Source organism: Cebidichthys violaceus, unplaced genomic scaffold (genome assembly GCF_023349555.1).
Source record: "Cebidichthys violaceus isolate CVI_PGR_0920_01 unplaced genomic scaffold, fCebVio1.0.p SCAF_17, whole genome shotgun sequence".
In the NCBI taxonomy this organism is placed as follows: domain Eukaryota; kingdom Metazoa; phylum Chordata; class Actinopteri; order Perciformes; family Stichaeidae; genus Cebidichthys; species Cebidichthys violaceus.
Window position 1 is genome coordinate 4,416,500 of NW_027176340.1, and position 19,716 is coordinate 4,436,215.

Genomic DNA, 19,716 nt, shown 5'->3' on the forward strand with positions numbered 1-19,716 from the left:
GCAACCACTGTCTCCAGCTGTGATGGATCTGGGTTTCATTTACAGCAGTGGAAATCTAAAATATATAGCCTATTATATACTGTATTTATACATCAAACTATAAATATGTATTAGGCTTAAACCTGCAGCCAATCTTGATCGGACTTTTTTACGGACAGAAAGTCAGCAATCCAACATTTAGGGTGAAGTCTGAAGGTAAAAGAAGAGGAGCCACTCATTCACTTTAACTAGGGGACTCTATCTGTTCACGTTCTTAACAGCAATGGGCAAGAAGACAAGGCAGAGAGAGCTGTTCAAAGTATTTTATTTGTCGCTGGTGTGAATAACAAAATAACAGTGTAAGTCTCTTGACAGAAAGGAAAGAACCTTCTTCAGATAGACAAACGATTAGTTAAAAGGATATGACATAAGGTTATCATAAACAAACAACAGTGTTCAAATCAAAAAAGGAAACAACAACATTCGGTAACTGGGCATAAACTGAATACTCACTAACAGAAAGATTTAAAATCTAAATTTGCATTGTGCAGAATCTGTTTCTCCCATCTTCTCCCATCCACCACCGGTCCCTTGCATGTGCTTCAGTCTCTCTTGGTCAGCTGTTGACGTGCAGCAGGTCTCTCTGGATCTTCAGCCGTGAGCTGACAGGCTCTCTTGTGTTTAGTCCAGTGCTTCACCTGACATTCTCTGTGAAGATAAATACAAAATAAGGTGAACAAAGACGTCACATCAGCAGACACAGAACACACATTAAGTGTATGATATCCACAAATCTCATTCTTTCATTCATTAAAACATCAACGGCTAAATCACAAGCTTTGTCCTCAGGCTCAGCCGCCTCTTCACCACGACAGTCCAGCAGATCTTCTGCATTACTGTATATATATATATATATATATATATATATATATATATATATATATATATACATATATATATATATGTCTTACCTGTGACAGTACCATTCTCCCTGACATCGAGAGCATCTCTTTGCTGCCTCTTTCCCACAGGATCCACACTTTGGCTTCTCAGGGAGTAAACTCTCCATCACGTCAAAATTGTACACCTGGTACAACCTGGTGAAACAATCGCAGTAATAATCACGGAGATGCTGATGGAGTTGATTTATTCATATCTCAGACTTGTGTTTTCAGCATAGAAACTAAAATCACCTCTCTGCCAGCAGCTTCAGTTCACTTTCAGATGGGCTGAAAGTTTCTTTGACTTGATACTTTGCTATCGCCTTCCACCTCCCAGAATTCTCTCTCACAATGTGGTTCCATATTTCTGGGATCTATACATAAAGCAAAGCTTTAGGGTAAACGCACAGAGGACATAGTCACTTGTAGGTGCAGAGATATATGTGTGGATTTGTGAGCGTGCACCTGTTCCAAAATGAGTTCTTTTTTTGGAGGGGCGGGGTCTGCAACGGCGAGATGAGCCAGGTAACGCTGCAGCTCCACCAGGTTTGGCAGCTGATCGATCAACACCTCTGTCATGAAACCTCGAAGCTGTGTCACATGAACGACAAGCCCACAAATAATCCTCAGTAACAAAAACAAGTCAACTCGTCAGAACTTTCTACATCAAGAACAGAAATGCCCTCAAAAGAGGATGCACAAGGCTCTCTGGTTATACAATCAATGCGACAGGAAGAGGATGAGAAAGCATATAATAGGAGGAAACATCTGAGTCAAAACAACCATTGGAAACTGAATCTGTGTTTTAACAAGCAAGGAGATCAGATATGATGTTGGAGGACAATGATCTGGCACTCACACACTTCCTGAGCTTCAGTTTACAGCTGATATACAGTAGCCTCTTAGAGTTTGGAGGAGGAGTTGATTGATACCATTTAAAAACGTTGATTAGCTAAAAATGACTCAAAGAACATAAAGGAATGATGAAAATAGAGTCAGTCAACAGTTCGTTCACAGTATACCTTTAGAAGCTGGTTCTTGTTATAGTTGTTGAAGTCGTATTTCCTTTGGCAGTCTTCCTTCAGCAGCAGATTGTAAAGGGAAATCCAGACCTGACCGTCTAGTTTGCTCATCTTTAAATGGTCCTCAACAGGAATCTTCTGCCATCTGCCATTTATGCACTTTTCTAGCTCACCTTCAGCAGGAGACAGAGTATTAGCCCAGAACCACGCGTTCATACGAGGACACGTTTGATATGCAGGAGGTGTGACGTATACCGTCTTTACAGCGACTCCAGGGACAGCAGTCAATCAACTGAACCAGCACGCAAGGCATGTTGTGGGTGCACAGCATGCGATTGATGACACTAATGCTGTAAAGAAAAGAAAAAATGTCCTTCTGTCAGGTGAAATGAATGGTAAATGAATAAATTAACAGGACGATATGAGTGACAAATCGTCCATTTTCAAGCAAAATGCAGAACGACCCCTGATCCCAGATCCTCAAATGTGAGAATTTGCTGCTTTTCCCACTTGTGAAATGATGAAAATAAGTTAGTTGCAGCATTAGTAAGTGCAATGCAATGACTAAGCTTGAAGTATAAATGCCTCAAAGTGTTGGGACGACTTCTCAGGTTCTCTATTGTAAACTCGTAAACCTTCTTTGGTCCAGACACCGCCGTACCTCTCGGTGTGATCGGTGATGAAGCGCAGCACAGAGACGGTCTTCAGGGAGATTTCAAACTCCCCCGCAGCGCTCTGCATCTGTAACTCGTTCATCAAGTCTGTCGAGGACGCGACAGCTTTCCCTTTAGGGCTGTGTTGGTCGTGAGTCGCTGCGGCTTCCCTGGTCGCTTTGCTGACCAGCAGGGTGAGCTTGCGGTGGCAGTAATCCACCAAGTCGAGGACAGAGTCACCAGCCGCCTCGCATGAATCCTGCACAACACACAAAACCTTTTTCAACACGTCACATAGAGCTTCATTCATAACAATATGTATAGAGGGAGAGAGAGAGAGAGAGAGAGAGAGAGAGAGAGTCTGGACTGCCTTGCCGCAGGATTACTTTGATGCTTTTTGTTTATTTATTACTTTTTTCCCACTCGTCTTGTCTCCCTTATGTTACAGCCTTTGAGTCGGGTTGTAACATATGGGGGCTTGTCCTAACTTGATTGACCAGGAAACATATTTACATTTGTGTAGTGAAGTTTGATGTGCAGAGACTGATCTCAGAATCAGTGCATGAACTGGCCCTGCTTCTCAGTCATGTGTACCAAATCACTGTGTAATCTCTCTGGCTCCTCCACATGTTGGAGTTGCAGAGTGGAGATTGGTTGGCGGGGGGGGGGGGGGGGGGGTATGAAATCTGTAAATTTGAACTCTGTATGTAGTTTGCATTGAATGTAGTTTATCGGTATTCCTGGAGGAGGGTGTGACGACCCCTCCCTTCCACTAGGGGTCTGTGTCCTGTTTCCTGTCAGTTTGTCTTTCAGGATGTTAATCGGCCACTGATGAGCGACACCAGAACCTGGTTTGGTCACAACTATAAAGGCTGACCCTCTTCTTAGGCTCCTCTTTTTGGCTGTGACTTCCATGGCTGCTTATTTGTATTGATTGATTGTTTAGTTTGATGATTTCTTCTTAAATAAATGTATATTTACTACTTTTTCCACTCGTCTTGTCTCCCTTATGTTGCAGCCTTTGAACCAGGTTGTAACACTTTAACACATTTTAAAATATGATGCAAATCAATATCATTTTGGGGTATGTATTTGTGTACATACTGACCTTGTGGTACATTATCGTTTCAAGTAGGTTTATGATCGTGGCTTCATGGTGGATCTAAGACGGAGACATTAAAGTACACACAAAATCAGTTATGAGCGCTGCAAGCTGATCATCATTTTACACACGTTACACTCACCACCATGTAAAGGTGAAACGTGTCCTTGGGATTGAAGTCCTCCAGCTGACATAAAATGGGGAACACTTTGTGCTTCCAAACTTCGACAAGGATCATTTCATGGACCAGAACAGGTATCTAGAAAGAGGAGAGGGGGGAAAAAAAAGATACAGCAGATTGTTTATTGAGATATCATATGTAATTATAGCGTTAGAAACAACCACAAAACGTGTTTCAAGAGACTTTTTCTCATAGGGATTCACTAGATTCCACTGACATTTTAACATCACAAGCAGAGAGGTATAGCAGTCACCTTTCCATAGGACACCAGGAGCTCCTTAACAAACTCATCGTGCATGGCAGAAGCATTCAGTATCGCCTGCATGTTAAGTTTCTCAATGTGCGCATGCTGTCTGAACCACCTGTCAACACACAAAGAGAAAAAATCATTAAAAAAAAAAAGCACGGCTACTTTCTCATGAACCGTGTCGAGGCGTCATTCTGTTTCCATGCGCCTCATATCTGACATAAACGATTAATTCATGTCTTTCATATCTTATGTAGAGCACTTTCTTTAGCCTAGAGTAACATTATGGCCACACTCCAAATTATATGCATACACACCACTATGACGTAAAAAGGCAGTTTTTAAAGGGCAGTTCATTTTAAAGAATCCAACAGACACTTCTTTATTCTACCAGTCAACAGTACTCCTAGTCACAGCAAGAAATGGGTCCTGGAGACTTTATTTTGAGTTTTACAAACAGAAAAAAGTCACCATGGAGTTTATTCATATTTATTAAATAGATATAATATACTATCTAATGTCAGTTGTTTAATTTGTACTGTATGGATGTGTGTGATGAACTGAGCCCATACATCCTTATGGAAGATAATCTCCTTGAAATAAGCCTGTCAGTTAGTAGTTTTTTTACATTCCACTCATAACACTCATTTAGACTAGTGCGTTTAAGTAGTTTTCAATTCGACTTTTCTATTTACTAACACTGTGATTTGAGTATTTCTGTGTGTGTGTGTGTGTGTGTGTGTGTGTGTGTGTGTGTGTGTGTGTGTGTGTGTGTGTGTGTGCGTGTGTTTTTGGATGTCTCGAGACCTTTCAACCTTCCTACCGTTAAATGTAACGTTCATTTCCTCGCCATCTTTTGGTTTTGTGTGCACTTGCTGCACAGTACAGCCTACGTCACTGGGTTTAGGTAGCTAGTCACAGACATTACGTTACATGTAAGCTAACGTTAGCATGAGTGTGTGTGTTAGCTGGTTACTCTCACCTCTCAGAGCCTACTTCCTTGAGAGAGAAAGTTTCCAGACTTTGAACAAACCCCTCTGCTTCGACAGGTAGAATCACAGACGTGTCCATGTCGTACACACCGTCAGGTAAAACAAAAGAATACTCTCACTAGCTAACGTTAAGTTGGTTCGGAGTAGCTAACAGTTAAGTAAACTAACGGTTAGTGTTAGCTATACCCTTCGTTTGCTGTGGTTGGCATGGTGAATGTATACGAAGCGCACCCAGGGCCAGAGCGCAGTACCTCGATGCCGCCAGAGGGGGGCAGTGCTTCTTAAAGTATGAATCGTCTTTAAATGATCGTCTTTAAATCCCTTTCCAAAACAAAAGGCTAGTATTTTCCGAAAGCCATTCCTGATTTTATTTGAGTTTTAATTCCTTTGAACTGTCTTTTATTTCCTTGGATTTTATACTCTTTTTTTTTTTTTTCAACTTGATGTTTTTTGCTGCCTTTGTGTGGAATTAAAAAAAAAAAAAAGTCCTCTATACGAAAAGTACTTACTGCTGCAAGTACGAGTAGCATTTACCGGCTGATCTAGCTTATCATATTTTTATGCAAAAGCTTGATTTGTAAAGCAAAAGGAAATTATAGCTGTCAAATAAATGTAGTGGTGTACAAAGTTACATTTTTCAAAAATTGACGATATTAAAATATACAAGTACAAAAACCTTTCAATTATAGAAGTAAAAACAAAATAAAAACAGATATTGACAATGTTTCTTCCTGTAGTTTTTAAGTTAGATATTTGATTTCACAGTCTGATAACATGAGACTTCTGTAGCTACTTCTGTATCAATCTGAGGCTCATCAAATGTGAAATTCTCGACTTGAATGCACTGTGATTTAAGACAAACGGGTCACATTGTTGGATAATCTCTTTTATTAGTCACAAATTCTCTTTTGTACAATATTAATAAATATAACCATCCTCACCTAAACAAAATGCAAATTCTTGATGAGATTTGTAAAAACAAAAACACACACTAACATAACAAAAATGACAAGATACTACTTCACTTTCACCAGTATTCCAAGAAAAGTCTTGCCATCACTGAAGGCATCGTTGGTTGAGGCATCTCTTTATCTTTCAGTCCGTTTAAAAATCCGCTCACTTCCAGCACACCACGATGTTGGGATCGTTTTCCAAACGTTCGTCAAGCTCCTGGTAACTGATGCCTGTAAAATGACGACACTGTAAGCAGACTCGTTTGCCACCATTCGATGTTATTCATACTCAACACGCAGAGAGAAACCTGCCTGTTTTACAGCAGATCTCATCATAACTGTGACAGCCGGTAAAGAGTCGAGGCAGCCGGCTCCTCTCGTCACGGATCACCTTCACCGGATATTTCTGCAGCCGTCGTATAAGAGTCTTCATCAGTCCAAATTGGATCAGCCTCCTAAAAAAAACAAAAAAAAAACAACAACACATGACATGACATACATGTAAATAAAAGTCACTCTGACCTAAGTTTTTAGTAGTATTTGCAGGAACTGATAAGGTGATTGACGCCGACCTCTCGTCAACCCTTTGAAGCTGCAGCGAGTAGCGAGAGCAAAGGTCTCGGACCGTGGTTCCTGGACTCAGACCGCAGTACAGCTGGAACACATCCCTCAGACTGGCACGCTTCTGACCTGACCGACAATCAAACAACGAACGTCACAAAAGAAAAAGGACAACAAGAACACTTGTGTTCAGCAACTATGGCCCTTATTTACCTTGCTTAGTGACATAGTTGAGGCACTCCTCCTGAATGGACTTATCATCTATGAGGCTCTGGACTTTGGGGGTGGTGCAATACACATTAGAGTACTGGAGGGAGGTAAAAAAAAAAAAAGGCACAAGACCATCACCAAACATAACAAACCCTCAAACTGTTGTCACACAGAATTAGTCTGCTGTTAGGAAAAAATAGAAATATTTTAAGAAAAAAAAGTTTTATATGTAAAAATGTTGTAGTTGTGGAAAATATAGTAATATTATTCAACAATGTTAATACTCTCAAACAGATATGAGCTTTGACGTGCCAACTGAACGATGAGGATGACCTTAAGTTACGAGTTTCGCCAAATCTTTTTATCATGAAATTAAGACTTTTTCTTTCTTTTTTTTACAAAATATTAGGACTTTTCTCAAAATATTTACATTTTACTCTCAAAATCACAGTGGCCTCATATCAAACATATAGTACCACCATACCTGAAATATGGACACCAAGGTCACAACACCATAATACCTGTGGAGGAAAAGGAGGATTTCAGCGTCTCTCGTTTTTGTTCCGTTTGGAAATAAAAGTCTTACAACACTGAAGTGAGAGAAACACACACACACACACACACACACACACACACACACACACACACACACACACAGCATAATTCAAATAGATGTGCTGCTGGCTGTCATCAGCACTGATAAATGTCACGACGTGTTGGTATGGACGGACCCTCGGGCTCACTGCACATACACAACAATGGATGAGGGTGTTTTGAAGCACATCAGCCGCCGCTGGTGTTTGTTGCCCTTTTCTCGCTGAAATGTACTCACAGAAGATTCTGCACCGCAATGCGAACAAGATTCAGCTCTACATCCGCCTCAGCAGAGATCTTCTGGATGTGTCTAAATCCATCGATATAGGGCAGGATCTGCAGTAAGCACGAAGTGGAACATTATTGGATTGTACTAATCTCGATGACCTGAATTGCTCAATTAATACGATTTATATACACTAATTTGTACCGGGAATTACACATTTTTCTACCGATAAATGGCTCCTTCTCCCGCACCGATGACTCATTTTCATCCATATAATAATGGATGTGAAACAAGTGTTCATATCACTTCACGTACTGCTGATAACTGGCCTTTAATCACTAATCTTCCTCCTCTTCTTAGAATTTTTGGCACATCTTATCTTATCACGACGTGCCTTGATATGCGCCACGAGGCCTACCTGTTGAGTGGTGAGATCCCACTGAGATTTGATGAAGTGGTCTTTGCACTGGGTGAAGACCGGCACGTCATACTCCTGCACAATCGGGGGGTCCTTTCGCAGCTGGATCAGCTTTAGGTGGATGGTGTTGGACTCGTCTTAAAAACGAACACGGAACAGAGACGGAGACGGGAAAAACAAATACTTAGAAAAATTGTTTCCACGCACACACACACACACACACACACACACACACACACACACTTTGCATTTCAGCACCATCCTCAGCTTGTATGTTAAAGAGATAGATATACACAGTAAAATACAGAATATACCTATGGGTAAGGTGCAGGCTCCTGTGGCGTTAAGTTCTTCTAACAGGGTCGACATAATGGGTAAAAGTTTCTGCTTGCTCTCCTCATTGGATATAAAGCAACTCTCCAGCTGCAACACAACAAAGCCAAAAGATGTGAGATCATCTCCGAGACGTCGTCGATGCAAAGATCAGAGCAATCAAGTCACAGTTATGAAAAGGCATCAGTCACAACCTCCAGAGTTGTGAGGTACCCAGACAGCTTCTTGACGATGGGCTCAAGGGCACAGGTGTTGGTTTGGGCGTCGCAAACGAGGCCGAGGTTGAACAGGAGGGCGTTTCTGCTGTACTTTTTATGCTCGATGCACACAGGACACCCGATTAACTTTTTTCCCATGGCGGTGCTAAAAAAAGAAAATATAAAAAAAATAAATAAAAAAAAAAGAGCAAGCGGGATAGTTTGAAACTGTAAAGAGCAACAAAGGCAACAACACAGATCTCAAGGGCAAAAAAAAAACTATTAATTGTGGCAAGGAGAAAGACGCATCATACGTACACTGTTATCAATTTGTTTTGCAGTTCTGGCTTGGTGATGATGTAAACTTGAACTGTGTCAAAGAGCTCTCGTGAAATGTATTCCTCTGGGACCTGTCATGAGAGGACATAGAGGACACCGTGTGACATAATGCATCCTATAAGGAACAAGCTTCAAGATGATTATGTACACTTCAATTCCACGGTCAACACCACAATATGTAGAGGGACTAAATGCCTGCTAAAGATCAAGCATAGTCATTCTAATTCCATTAAACAAATAGTCAATAAACTTATGGCAACTACGGATACTATGTACTTTATGTTTCTGATATCAACTGATATGATTACCACAACATTGTTATTACCTTTCCCCTTGTTAATAATGTAGTATTTGCACACTGAACTTACCTGATATGTTATCTTCGGACCCAGGGTGGGGTGAAACTCACTGAAGAATATACACTCTATTCGAGAGGTCATGCCCATCATAGACCTTGTTTTTCAGGGCAACCTCACTCCAAATAATGTACCAAATGTTCAGAAACTTTAACCCGGTCTCAGTTTCAGATGACAGCCTCCTGTTTAGCAGCTGAAGCTAGCTGCTAGCCTCCCGTTGTAAGGTTGATAAACAAGCTAGTGACCTCCTGTGAAATACATTTAGCACTTCTAACGTCTGGGCAACGTCCGGACTAATGTGTACTTTGACAAAATTGCTGTCAACCTAATAGCAAACTATGCAACAACTCTCCAATACTCGATTCATTTATGCACTCCAGATTGAGGAACAACACGGATGTATTCACGAGCTCCTCGTTATTTACTACAACAGATAACGGAAGTCGTAAATACTACGTAGACAGTGGACAGTGGAGGTTTAAACATTGACTAGCAGTTGCGTACATCTATTTACTATCAGCTGTTCACATAATGTATATTATCTCAACGTATAAAATCTATAAACGTCCCAGGTTTCAGAGACCCACTTTGCTCGGGTTTCCGGCAGCTTACGTGCTAAAAAGTTTCATATATTCGATAGTCCTTAAAGGCATCAGTAGTCACCAGGGTCAGTGCTGCGCAGTGTGTGCGCAGCGTGTGCAGACTGGCGTTATGTCAACAGTTGAAGAGTTGCGCCATGTGTAGGAAACACTATCGACAGAATAAACTAGCTTGCCATGGGCTACAGAAAATGTAGCTTAATGTCCATATAGTGCGGTTCAAATGGTACACATGACCGAGAAAGTGTCATAGTTAGGACAACAGGATACCTAAAGGATGCAGAGGGTGACGTTACAGCGGATGGCTACACTAACATAGAATGGATAATGATGTAAAAGGTGTGTTCGTTTAGGTTGATCATGTGGAGGACGTCTCTGAGTGCAGGCTACCGAAGCCTTGGCTGCAGGATTGTTGGACCAAAGGTAAACTGTCAAATTGATTTTTGTTGTTGTTTTCAGGGGGTCCTCTCGGTAACGATGGACTCTGCTTCAAGCACAGGGAAGTTAAGCAGGCTGTTAAAATGCATACATACATACATACGTTACATGAAAGGGACAAGTATGAAATTCAAGATAAATGCTTACTATTATTAATGAATAACTGTTATTACTAAACTTTAAGCGCTAATAGGTAAATTATTACACAACTGAACTTACAAACTAGTGCACATGTAAGCAGAGTCATCATACTCGTTTGTTCATTTATTGAGACATATTTTGGTTGATGTGCATTTACATTTGAATGGATTTTATGTGTGTGTGTGTGTGTGTGTGTGTGTGTGTGTGTGTGTGTGTGTGTGTGTGTGTGTGTGTGTGTTTGTGTGGCCTATTGCAATTTGTCTTACTGAATATGGGTCTGGCATTTTCAATTTCTATTCAATTTCAGTCTCTAATTGGTTCTGAACCATTTAAGCTTCAGAAGGTTTACAATCTAGATCAAATCTGGGTAAAATGTCACACTAACAGACTTTATCACCAAAATAAAACTAAGTGAAGGAGGGGCTATTACTACTATAGAACTACAACTGACTCTTCAATATTGATTAATCAATACATTAGATTTAATAAATCTATTACAAATGCCCACCTCAAGTTAATGGAACTTAGTGATATGTCTCAAAATTGATTATTTACTTTGACTAACAGTCGAAACCCAGAGGTATCATAATGGTTCATAAACCCAAAAGTAGCAACTGTCAAAGCAATAAACTCTAACATGGTTTATATATATATGCGAGCAGGGAAGGTCAGATGATGGAAGCGTGAATGTCAGGAGCTGGCTGGAGTTGTGACAGGTATTCTGTTTTTAATGATGAAGAAGCTCTGGGCCACAAATATTTTGTAGGCTCACTCGAACCAATTCATCTTAGTTTTCCTGTCATTTTACAGAAATCCATTTAGTACATGAGAGACACATAAATAGAAACACTACTGGGAATCATGCAGTCTTGGACTGGATTGCATTATATATTAGTGTATCTAATAATCTCACATAATTGATTTGATCTGCAATTCCTATATTTCACTTAAATGGCGATAGGGAATTCCCTCAAGGAGGAGTCACAACAAGGAAATCAACAAGTTCCTGTTAAACCAGCTGGAATGCAGGATAGCTGTGTATTTGTGTTTATTTATCTTTAATCTTTTAGGGACTTTGGGGCTCCCATGTGGTGCGTACATGCAGCACTCCGGCCATACCTGCAGGCCGGATCACAGCACTTCAGGCGGTGGATTTATGGAAGAATCACTTCGCGGAGAGAGGCGTGATGGAGCCTGACCACTCCAGCCTTTACATTGTCGCTTACCTGCTCGGCGCTAAAACTGTGAGTGGACATTTTTAGCTCTTTCAACAACGCCTCATGTCTGAATTGACACATTAACATTTCACAACATGCCTTCCTTTTCTCACATGACGTATCCAGATAGAAAGTCTTGAGCAGGAGAAGTTATCAGAGTTTCTAAGCCCAGAAAAAACAGAGCAGATATGGAAGCTCTGCTCTAGACGCCTATCCAGGTATAAAGTTTCTATGTACACCTCCATATAAATACGTATTCAGATGTTTTTCTTCCCTGAGAATACTCATAAATGTGTGTGTTCGACGCAGAATGCCTGTGCAGTATGTGATTGAGGAGTGGGACTTCAGAGATCTGACACTGAAGATGAGACCTCCTGTGTTCATACCGAGACCCGAAACCGAGGTTTGACAGGAGAACAGCGTGCCGCACATACGCACGACGTACAGTGAAATCCCATTGACCAATCACACGTGACCAGAGCAGTGTTTTCTCTGTGCGTTGGTGCAGGAGTTGGTTGAACTCGTGCTCGCTGATCTGAAGATGAATCCCGGGACTGGAGTTGGTGCAGACGCCCAGCATACATGCTTGGAAGTGGGATGTGGCTCTGGTGCCATTTCTCTTAGTCTGCTGAAGAGTCTGCCTCAGGTTAGGTTTGTGTTTATTGTAACAAATCGTTTTTTGTTTTTTTTAGCCACGCTAGCCTCTAGGAACGGCAGTGTCGGTCCAACACATTGAATCAAGCTGAATAATCTATTGCATGGATTGCCGTGGATTTCGGTACATGCGTTCATGGTCCCCAGAGGAAAATGCCTGCTGGACATAGGGGATCCCCTGACTTTTCCTCTAGCGCCACCAGCAGGTCAAATATTTCACTTTTCACCATCTCAGCGTCTGAAAGATGTACCACATTTTGTATTTAACGGTCCGCAGATGAATTATCCGAATGAGTTTGTTGTTCATGACTTTTCAGCTAGTGACACGTTGAGGTTGACATTCCGGGTTTTGAGTGAAAACAACTATTCAATGGATTTCCATCAAATTTGGTACAGGCATTCATGGTCCCCTCAGGATGAACCTGAATAACTCTGGTGATCTCTTGACATTTAATCGGGTGCCTGATACTTGCAAAACTAATGAGCCTCAGGTGTACTTTGTGTTTAGTTATAGTTAGCAAATGTTAGCATGCTAACACACGAAACTAAGATTTAGTTTAGTATGTTAGCATGCTAACACACGAAACTAAGATTTAGTTTAGTTTAAGAACATGTTAAATATGACACCTGCTAATCATTAGCATGATAGCATTGCCATTGTGAGCATTTTGCAACGCTGACATTAAAAGAGTCCAGTTTAACTTTGCACTCTTATAACATTGTCAAGATGTCTTTTGTTTCTTCCATGCATTATATTTCCTTGTTAAAACATGGCGCCTACATTACCCAGAGTGCAACAGGAGCACCAGCATTCCAGCTGGAGATTTGTTATGTGTCATGATTAGCCTCGAGGCTCAAGCAGAGGCGAGGAGCGGGCTTCAGAGTAAGCTGAGCTCACTTCTTTGTAACGCCACACCCCCAGATGTGTTTCCATTTTCAAATGGTTAGACTCTGTAGCCATGAAAGGCATTACGCCAATGTTTCACATATAGTACTTCTCAAGGCCTGTAAACGGACTTTAATGTGTCAAATCTGGAGTTCCAACATTTAGCATGGCTGTAGACTCTTTGTCTTGTTTTGTACTGAGATGATAAGTTAGTTAAGTAGGTTCAGAGAGAATTAATTTGTCCCTATTGTGATAAGTAAAGAACTAAACACTGGCTGGTATCAAAGTAGTTTGTCAGTTTCCTATCCTTATAAGATAATACTTAACTCTGTGGGTTTTAGACTTCTGTTTTGGTTATAGGTGACGGCCATGTGTCAATTTTGACATTTTAAGGACTAAATAATTCATCACTTAATAGAATAGTTTTATAGTATGATTTAAAAATCAGTAGGTTAATTGAAAAGGACAAAAAGCCATTAGTCACAGCTGTAGAAAAGATACACATGGCTCAGTAAAAGAGCGCTGCAGTAGAATACACTGTACTCTGAAAGCACAGTACTTCCAGCTCGCCGCTGAACCAAACAAGCTTTCCGCCATCCTGTCATAAGTTTAGCATAAGTCTGTTTATTTTTGTTGCCACACTGTTAACAGATTGTAAAACTGTCTTCCAGAGAATAGATTATTTTCCCTGGGGAAGTTTCCAAACGGTAAACATCACTTTTAATTGCCGTGTTTGTTTCTCTTTCACAAGCTTAAAGTTACTGCTCTGGATCAAAGCCAGGATGCTGTGGATTTAACGGGAGAGAATGCGTTACGGTAATTGTAATGTAGCACACGTAAGCAAGTTGTAAATGTCCTTATTGATTTACTTTTATTGTGGTTAAAAGATTTTTTTTTTTCCTGCAGGTTGGGGCTTCAGGACAGGTTACAGGTTCATCATTTAGACGTACTGAAAGGTGAGTGAAAGCAATGCTTTGCAGATAGACAGAAAAATGCACCTCAACATATTGCTGATAAAAAAAATTCAAATAAGTCGTGTTTTGTGTTTTTGGCAGATGCAGAAACTGTGTTAAGCCTTTGTCGCCATGTCTCAACTTTGGTCAGTAATCCCCCGTACCTGTTCTCAGAGGATATGACCACGTTGGAACCTGAAATATTTCGGTGACTAAAACACAATCAGCTTACTCATTAATTTAAAAAGTAAATACATGTTTAAGCAAAATTGTATGTCAGACCTTTTTGAAAACGCATAAAATATCAAAAATGAATTTTCATCTGTGCATTAGGTGTCCTTTAGGAATGTAATTTTTTTTTTTTGTGGGGGGGGGGGGGGATATGTGACTCAAATGGATGTATTTAAGTGATTTATGGATTACTGTGGGCCCAGGTTTGAAGACCATGCTGCTTTAGATGGAGGTAACGATGGCCTGAAAGTAATCAAACAGATTTTGACTCTGGCTCCTCAGATTCTATCAAATCATGGGTGAGAAACTCCACTGCCCGACACACACACACACACACACACACACACACACACACACACACACACCTGGGTTTAATTCCCACTGGCTGTGGCTTGTCACAACACAGAGGAAAACACACGTATCACGTTGCCTCCTTAATGGGTTCGGCTTTTTAAAAGACTTCCCGTGAAAACGGTTCCAGTGACATGCCACCGTTGCTTCAATTAATTCTGTCCTGTTCATAATACACCGTAATCCATTATGTGCTCTCTTTCTGGTGAAAAACAGACGTGTTTACTTGGAGGTGGATCCCAGACACCCCCCGCTCATTCGCCGGTGGGTGGAGGCGAACGTGGAAGAGATGCGTTACGTGGAGACGCGGCACGACATCACCGGCAGGTCTGTTTAGAGAGCATCTCCGCCTTTATGTCTTCCGCCATATTGTCATCATTTAACCTACTGTACCTTTATGCTAATGTGCTCCACATCACTGTTTTGGATTTAAAGTACGAGGCCATCATTTTAAACGCTTCTCTTAACCACATGATTAAGCTGAATGCACAGTTTGTGCTAGTTTTGCATTTCAGGCCCAAATTCGGAGTGCGTTTGATTTTTTGTTTCTTAGGCCACGATTTTGCATCCTTCGGAAAGAGAAGTCAAACAAGGACCACAAGCTGGATCTGGATTGAGAAACTGAGATCCTATTACGCTGGCTTTAGCCCAGGTCACCACAGCTTCAGCTCCCCTGCCCCCACTGAGCCGCCGAGCACGCGCTCGCACCGACTTCATTACTCAAAATGCACCATTTGCAGAGGCTCAAATCGTTTTCATGTCACCGTTGCACTTTTAATCTGCAACATTTGGGACCACATCCTGCGCCACAATAAAAACTGTGTGCGAGGTGGCACAGAAGCAGGCTGAAAGCTGAAGGTAATTACTGAGGCTTTTCTTAGAACCCTCCCTCTCAGAATCTCACCCTCCTCCCAGGAAGCATTCAGCAGTTCTGTGAATCCGCTGATGAATGGTCCTCCCCTTCGCTCGTCCACTCGCTGAGTCAGATGCAGGCTGCACGCATTGTTGAGCAAAAACACACACACACACACACACACACACAGACACAATGTGGCCTTTACTTCCTCACACAATCCGCATCTCTTGCACACTTAAAGCTCAAAGTCTTTGTGTTTCAAAGGTGATTTGAAGCAGAAAATATTTCGTAACAAGTGTCACAAGAGCAAGTCATCATGTGCCGGTAAATAAAGATGATGATGATGATGATGATAAACAGTACTTCTCTTTATCCTGTGAGTAACACTGCCAGTTGAAAAGAGAAAATGATTTTTAAATACAGCAAGTTGGACTCCGATTGATTCTTTTAATATAAAAATGTACACATGTGAAAAGTAGAAAAAATGTTTTACTGAGAAAAATAAAATGGCATAAAAGATGTCTCAATGGAATCAGTGTACCTCTTAGGAACAGTATGTACTTCCAGAACTGATTATGGTAATACAGGTATGGACAATTTCCACATCCATCATGAAATAAAGGATTACAGTACTGAGGCTTGTTCACAAGTCTTTTTCTTGTCTGGTACTTCATCACTCAGTCCTCGACAAATCAAGTCTGAAACCAGGAGCGTCAGTATTAACTGAACTTGTGCGCATTTCTTCAGCAAAGACGTGACCCTGTGTCCAGTATTTTCGGGACTGGCCTCCAACTGCTTGCGCAGCACTCTTTGTAGGACAGGACCTGTTTGACAGTTTCTTTTTTCCTTCATGTCGTAATAATAGACTTGAGAGGCCGCTTATACCTTGAAGGGATAGTCCTGTATGTAGCTCAGCAGAGGCCTCGGGAGTGGTAGCTGGTCGGGGCAGTCAGAGTTCCTGTTAATAACGAGGCGTGTGAGGTGCTGTAAAGAGGGCAGACCCTGGGGCTTGAACACAGCCCGCTTCAGTTTTAATACCAAAGATGTCTCCTGAATCGTCTGCTGAGAGGGTTTTGAAGGCGCGTCCTCCACCACCTTCCCCTCCTCTGCTTTCCTCCCTGGTCCCATGTAGTGCTGCACCAGGCTGGGCACGTTGGGGAAGGTCGACAGGCTGGGCCGGGCCGGGGAGCTGGAGTCCAGCAAAAACTGGGCGCAGCTGTACTGGATCCGTATACTGGTGGGACCGCGCGCAGTCCTGACCGAGAGGGTCAGCATGTACAGAGGGTGGCTGCTGTCTCGCACCAGGAACGCTCCTTCAGATGCCTCTTGAAGTGCAGCGTGGGCCTGAGCTGCAGTTACAGCTCCCCAGTACCATCCTACACACACAGATTCCTAATTGTTAGTCACTCCGAACACTCTGTTCTTTTCACTGTCCTGCGCTTTATTTTACAGTTAACAGTCCACCATTAAGCCATTTAACCAAATCTCTTTACAGCAGAAGATCAAATGTGCCAGTTTGTGAATTTTAAAGAATCGTAGCATTTTTTTTTTTTAATGTACCTGAATTTTCTAGATAGCAGAAGTTGCTTGCGATTGCCCGCAGGTCCTTTGTGGGGTCCCATAGTGGAGGGGTGCTTTGAAGGCATGGGGTGGAAGGTACGGTTCCTGCCCGCATACCCCGCGGGGTTTCAGTGGACGGAGCAGTGGGCAGACAAGCACTCGGACTGAAAATCAGATGGAAAATATGTTTTTAAAAACATGTCACAGCAGGCTTTCCTCTTCCATATCAATGCAAGATCCACGTCATACTAGCAGTTCAGTGTTTATTGCTAAATTAGGAGAAGAGGAAGACGTTCACTTCACTATCCAGTTTAAACTTGAGAACCACACAAAGTCTTATTTGGTCTTATTTACAATTTTCTAATCACATTTTTATTTTACGTAGATTTTGTGTCATATTTTGTGTTACTTGTGTTTTGTCTTTTATTGATGGCAAAGACACTTTAAATGATCAATGTGACCACAGTCAGGCTCAAACGAAGGTTAAATACAAAAAGTACAGTATAATTACTTTTATTAGTATGTTTCTAATTATTTTTTTTCCTCAGTGAAAAAGCCCTTTGTCTTTAGATTTGTTAGACTCGATTTAGAGACCTCACCCTCAGAAAAAACATGTATAATCAAGAATCTCATTTAAAGACTTTAAAGATAAATTAACACTAATTAAGAGGGCATTACTTTAACAGATACAATGGTTTTGTGACACGTTCTTTACACAGACAATAAAAGAGAACACGCAGAAACAAAGAAAAGTCAACTCACCCCGGTACACAAAGAATCATACTATTTCTAGAATCCTCTCGGCTACGATCCGGTCAGTATTTCTCCTTCAAAAATTAAGCAAAACATATAGAGACTGGGCTCTAAAGAAATAAAAAACAACTTAGCGAGAAAACGAGCGTTAACATCGGTGAGATACGAGTCGGACAATAAAAGAGCACCGTGTATCCGGTACGGGTTTGTTCCTGTAGTTTATATAAAAACACCGGATACAAAAACACTGGATACAAAACGTTCAGTTAAAAAATGAAAACAATGAATTTTATCATAAACATGAACAAAGATCTCCGTAGCAGCGGGTTGGAGTGTGTTGTCACTAGAATGGGATCCAAGTGTGTGAAGGGCAGAGTGTAAAAGCTCGGCTTTTAAAAATTGCCGTTTCCTAGAAGTCTATTCTGAGAACAGCACCGGCGGCTCTGACGTCACATCGGCCGCACCAACTCCCATTCCGCACCGACCACCGCCGGTTGTCTCGCTCCGTGAGAGACGGCGACTGCTTTCTGCGTGTTTGCTGGTTAAAGGGATTTTGCTTTTTTTTGTTTTGTTACGCTCAATTCTCGGGATTAAACCGCGCCGAGCACCGTCATGTTTTGTCGGCTCGTTTTTTTTTTTTTTTTTTTTTTTTTGGAGACCCGTCTCTCCCACCGCTCCTGCCTTCGCTGAACCAGCGCTCGCTCCCAGGAATCGCGCGGCAGCTTCTCCCTATCTGCTTTCCAGGAATAATTGCAGGGCTTGACTCCGCCCCGCCGGGCGGCCCTGACAGAGCCTTCTTTCTGGGAATTCGCCGCCTCAACATTAAAGATAATAGGAATGCACACAGGCTGTTTCCAGTAATATAGATTTCCCTCGACCCTGGTGGAAAACACGGCGAGAGGTTTTCTCGGAGGTTTGTCTGAGATAATTACGCTCCAGAAAACAAGTTGTTTTTGTGACAATAAACGAGAAAACGGGTTCTATTGTTAAGCCACAGACAATGTGATTTTGCTCACGATTTGTTCCTCACGATTTATTAATGTTAGTCTTGCCTGAGGTTCAGAATGTTAAATCGTATTTCTGTTCATCATCTCTCCTGACGTTTGTTTTCTAGGGAATCCATCTCGGAAATATATATATCTTATCTTTTCTTTAGATTACACGCCCAAATAAAGGCTGCTGAGCATAATACTGAGACTGGATTTACACCATATTGTTTTTCCAGTTTTTAAAATACAACAGTAGTCTGAGCCATCTCACAAACACACAGACGATCTGAGGATCTGATGGAAGACGCAAGGCTGCAAACCAATGAAGGCAGACACACACACACGTGATTGGAATCAAAGAAACACATGAAACTATTCTGTATCATAATCAGAGCCATATGAGAACCTACTGATCCAGAATAGCCAAACACCTTTTTCCAAGAAACCCTAGAATGCGGCTTTTTTCCTAAGAAGTCTTTAGGACTTGTATTTATCTCTGTCAGATGCGGTTGAAAAAAATATGTTTTGCGAGCGCCACACCTTTATTCTAACGAGATTATCTCTTTTGCTAAACCTGAGGAACTTGCTGCATGCACAGTCAGTTTACAACGATCACGTGTAGCACATTGCAACATGGACAGACAGGGGAAAACCCATATTTAAAGATATGAAATACTTCAGAAAAAAAAACTTTGAATGTGGTGTTTGAATGCATGATGCAGTGGCAACATTTCCAACTGAATGCTGTCTAGATATGGATAATGAATTATGAAAATGCAGTTTT

The 19,716-nt window shown here is 41.4% G+C and overlaps 4 protein-coding genes across 4 annotated transcripts; 1 reads left to right on the forward strand and 3 right to left on the reverse strand.

Annotated features, from left to right (window-relative positions):
• Nucleotides 1–284: 284 nt before the first annotated feature.
• Nucleotides 285–5,318, reverse strand: LOC137873498 (zinc finger MYND domain-containing protein 10-like). The gene is given in 12 exon segments (XM_068711716.1): nucleotides 285–632; nucleotides 634–687; nucleotides 951–1,076; nucleotides 1,173–1,294; nucleotides 1,386–1,511; nucleotides 1,943–2,115; nucleotides 2,198–2,292; nucleotides 2,604–2,854; nucleotides 3,704–3,757; nucleotides 3,840–3,956; nucleotides 4,132–4,240; nucleotides 5,108–5,318. Coding segments are annotated over 12 exon segments (1,353 nt in total). The 5' UTR covers nucleotides 5,197–5,318; the 3' UTR covers nucleotides 285–595.
• Nucleotides 5,319–5,998: 680 nt separating this feature from the next.
• On the reverse strand, nucleotides 5,999–9,814 carry nprl2 (NPR2 like, GATOR1 complex subunit). Its single transcript, XM_068711717.1, has 11 exons — nucleotides 9,317–9,814; nucleotides 8,928–9,019; nucleotides 8,607–8,775; nucleotides 8,394–8,502; nucleotides 8,080–8,216; nucleotides 7,674–7,771; nucleotides 7,326–7,362; nucleotides 6,845–6,938; nucleotides 6,643–6,760; nucleotides 6,383–6,525; nucleotides 5,999–6,301 (listed from the first exon to the last, which is right to left on the reverse strand). The coding sequence occupies exons 1-11, from the start codon at nucleotides 9,395–9,397 to the stop codon at nucleotides 6,234–6,236; spliced, it is 1,146 nt and encodes a 381-aa protein (XP_068567818.1). The 5' UTR covers nucleotides 9,398–9,814; the 3' UTR covers nucleotides 5,999–6,233.
• A 211-nt stretch (nucleotides 9,815–10,025) lies between these two features.
• hemk1 (HemK methyltransferase family member 1) lies at nucleotides 10,026–16,266 on the forward strand. The gene is made up of 11 exons (XM_068712228.1): nucleotides 10,026–10,326; nucleotides 11,553–11,726; nucleotides 11,826–11,917; nucleotides 12,009–12,102; nucleotides 12,208–12,345; nucleotides 13,991–14,055; nucleotides 14,146–14,195; nucleotides 14,295–14,400; nucleotides 14,627–14,722; nucleotides 14,991–15,101; nucleotides 15,328–16,266. Exons 1-11 carry the CDS (start codon nucleotides 10,264–10,266, stop codon nucleotides 15,389–15,391), a joined length of 1,053 nt encoding a protein of 350 aa, XP_068568329.1. The 5' UTR covers nucleotides 10,026–10,263; the 3' UTR covers nucleotides 15,392–16,266.
• Nucleotides 16,058–18,762, reverse strand: cisha (cytokine inducible SH2-containing protein a). The gene is made up of 3 exons (XM_068712229.1): nucleotides 17,953–18,762; nucleotides 17,191–17,354; nucleotides 16,058–17,006 (listed from the first exon to the last, which is right to left on the reverse strand). The coding sequence occupies exons 1-3, from the start codon at nucleotides 17,970–17,972 to the stop codon at nucleotides 16,510–16,512; spliced, it is 681 nt and encodes a 226-aa protein (XP_068568330.1). The 5' UTR covers nucleotides 17,973–18,762; the 3' UTR covers nucleotides 16,058–16,509.
• Nucleotides 18,763–19,716: the final 954 nt, after the last annotated feature.

What these genes read in the sequence shown, in the direction of transcription:
- nprl2 (XM_068711717.1), bottom strand. Translation starts at nt 9,397, where the DNA reads ATGATGGGCATGACCTCTCGAATAGAGTGTATATTCTTCAGTGAGTTT. An exon ending in GGTACCTCACAACTCTGGAG is followed by an intron (nt 8,503 to 8,606) that starts GTTGTGACTGAT and finishes GTTGTGTTGCAG; the next exon opens with CTGGAGAGTTGCTTTATATC. An exon ending in CAACTATGTCACTAAGCAAG is followed by an intron (nt 6,761 to 6,844) that starts GTAAATAAGGGC and finishes ATTGTCGGTCAG; the next exon opens with GTCAGAAGCGTGCCAGTCTG.
- hemk1 (XM_068712228.1), top strand. Translation starts at nt 10,264, where the DNA reads ATGTGGAGGACGTCTCTGAGTGCAGGCTACCGAAGCCTTGGCTGCAGG. An exon ending in TCATTTAGACGTACTGAAAG is followed by an intron (nt 14,196 to 14,294) that starts GTGAGTGAAAGC and finishes TGTTTTTGGCAG; the next exon opens with ATGCAGAAACTGTGTTAAGC. An exon ending in CAGATTCTATCAAATCATGG is followed by an intron (nt 14,723 to 14,990) that starts GTGAGAAACTCC and finishes GGTGAAAAACAG; the next exon opens with ACGTGTTTACTTGGAGGTGG.
- cisha (XM_068712229.1), bottom strand. Translation starts at nt 17,972, where the DNA reads ATGATTCTTTGTGTACCGGG. An exon ending in ATGATTCTTTGTGTACCGGG is followed by an intron (nt 17,355 to 17,952) that starts GTGAGTTGACTT and finishes TCTGATTTTCAG; the next exon opens with TCCGAGTGCTTGTCTGCCCA. An exon ending in CTGCTATCTAGAAAATTCAG is followed by an intron (nt 17,007 to 17,190) that starts GTACATTAAAAA and finishes CTGTGTGTGTAG; the next exon opens with GATGGTACTGGGGAGCTGTA.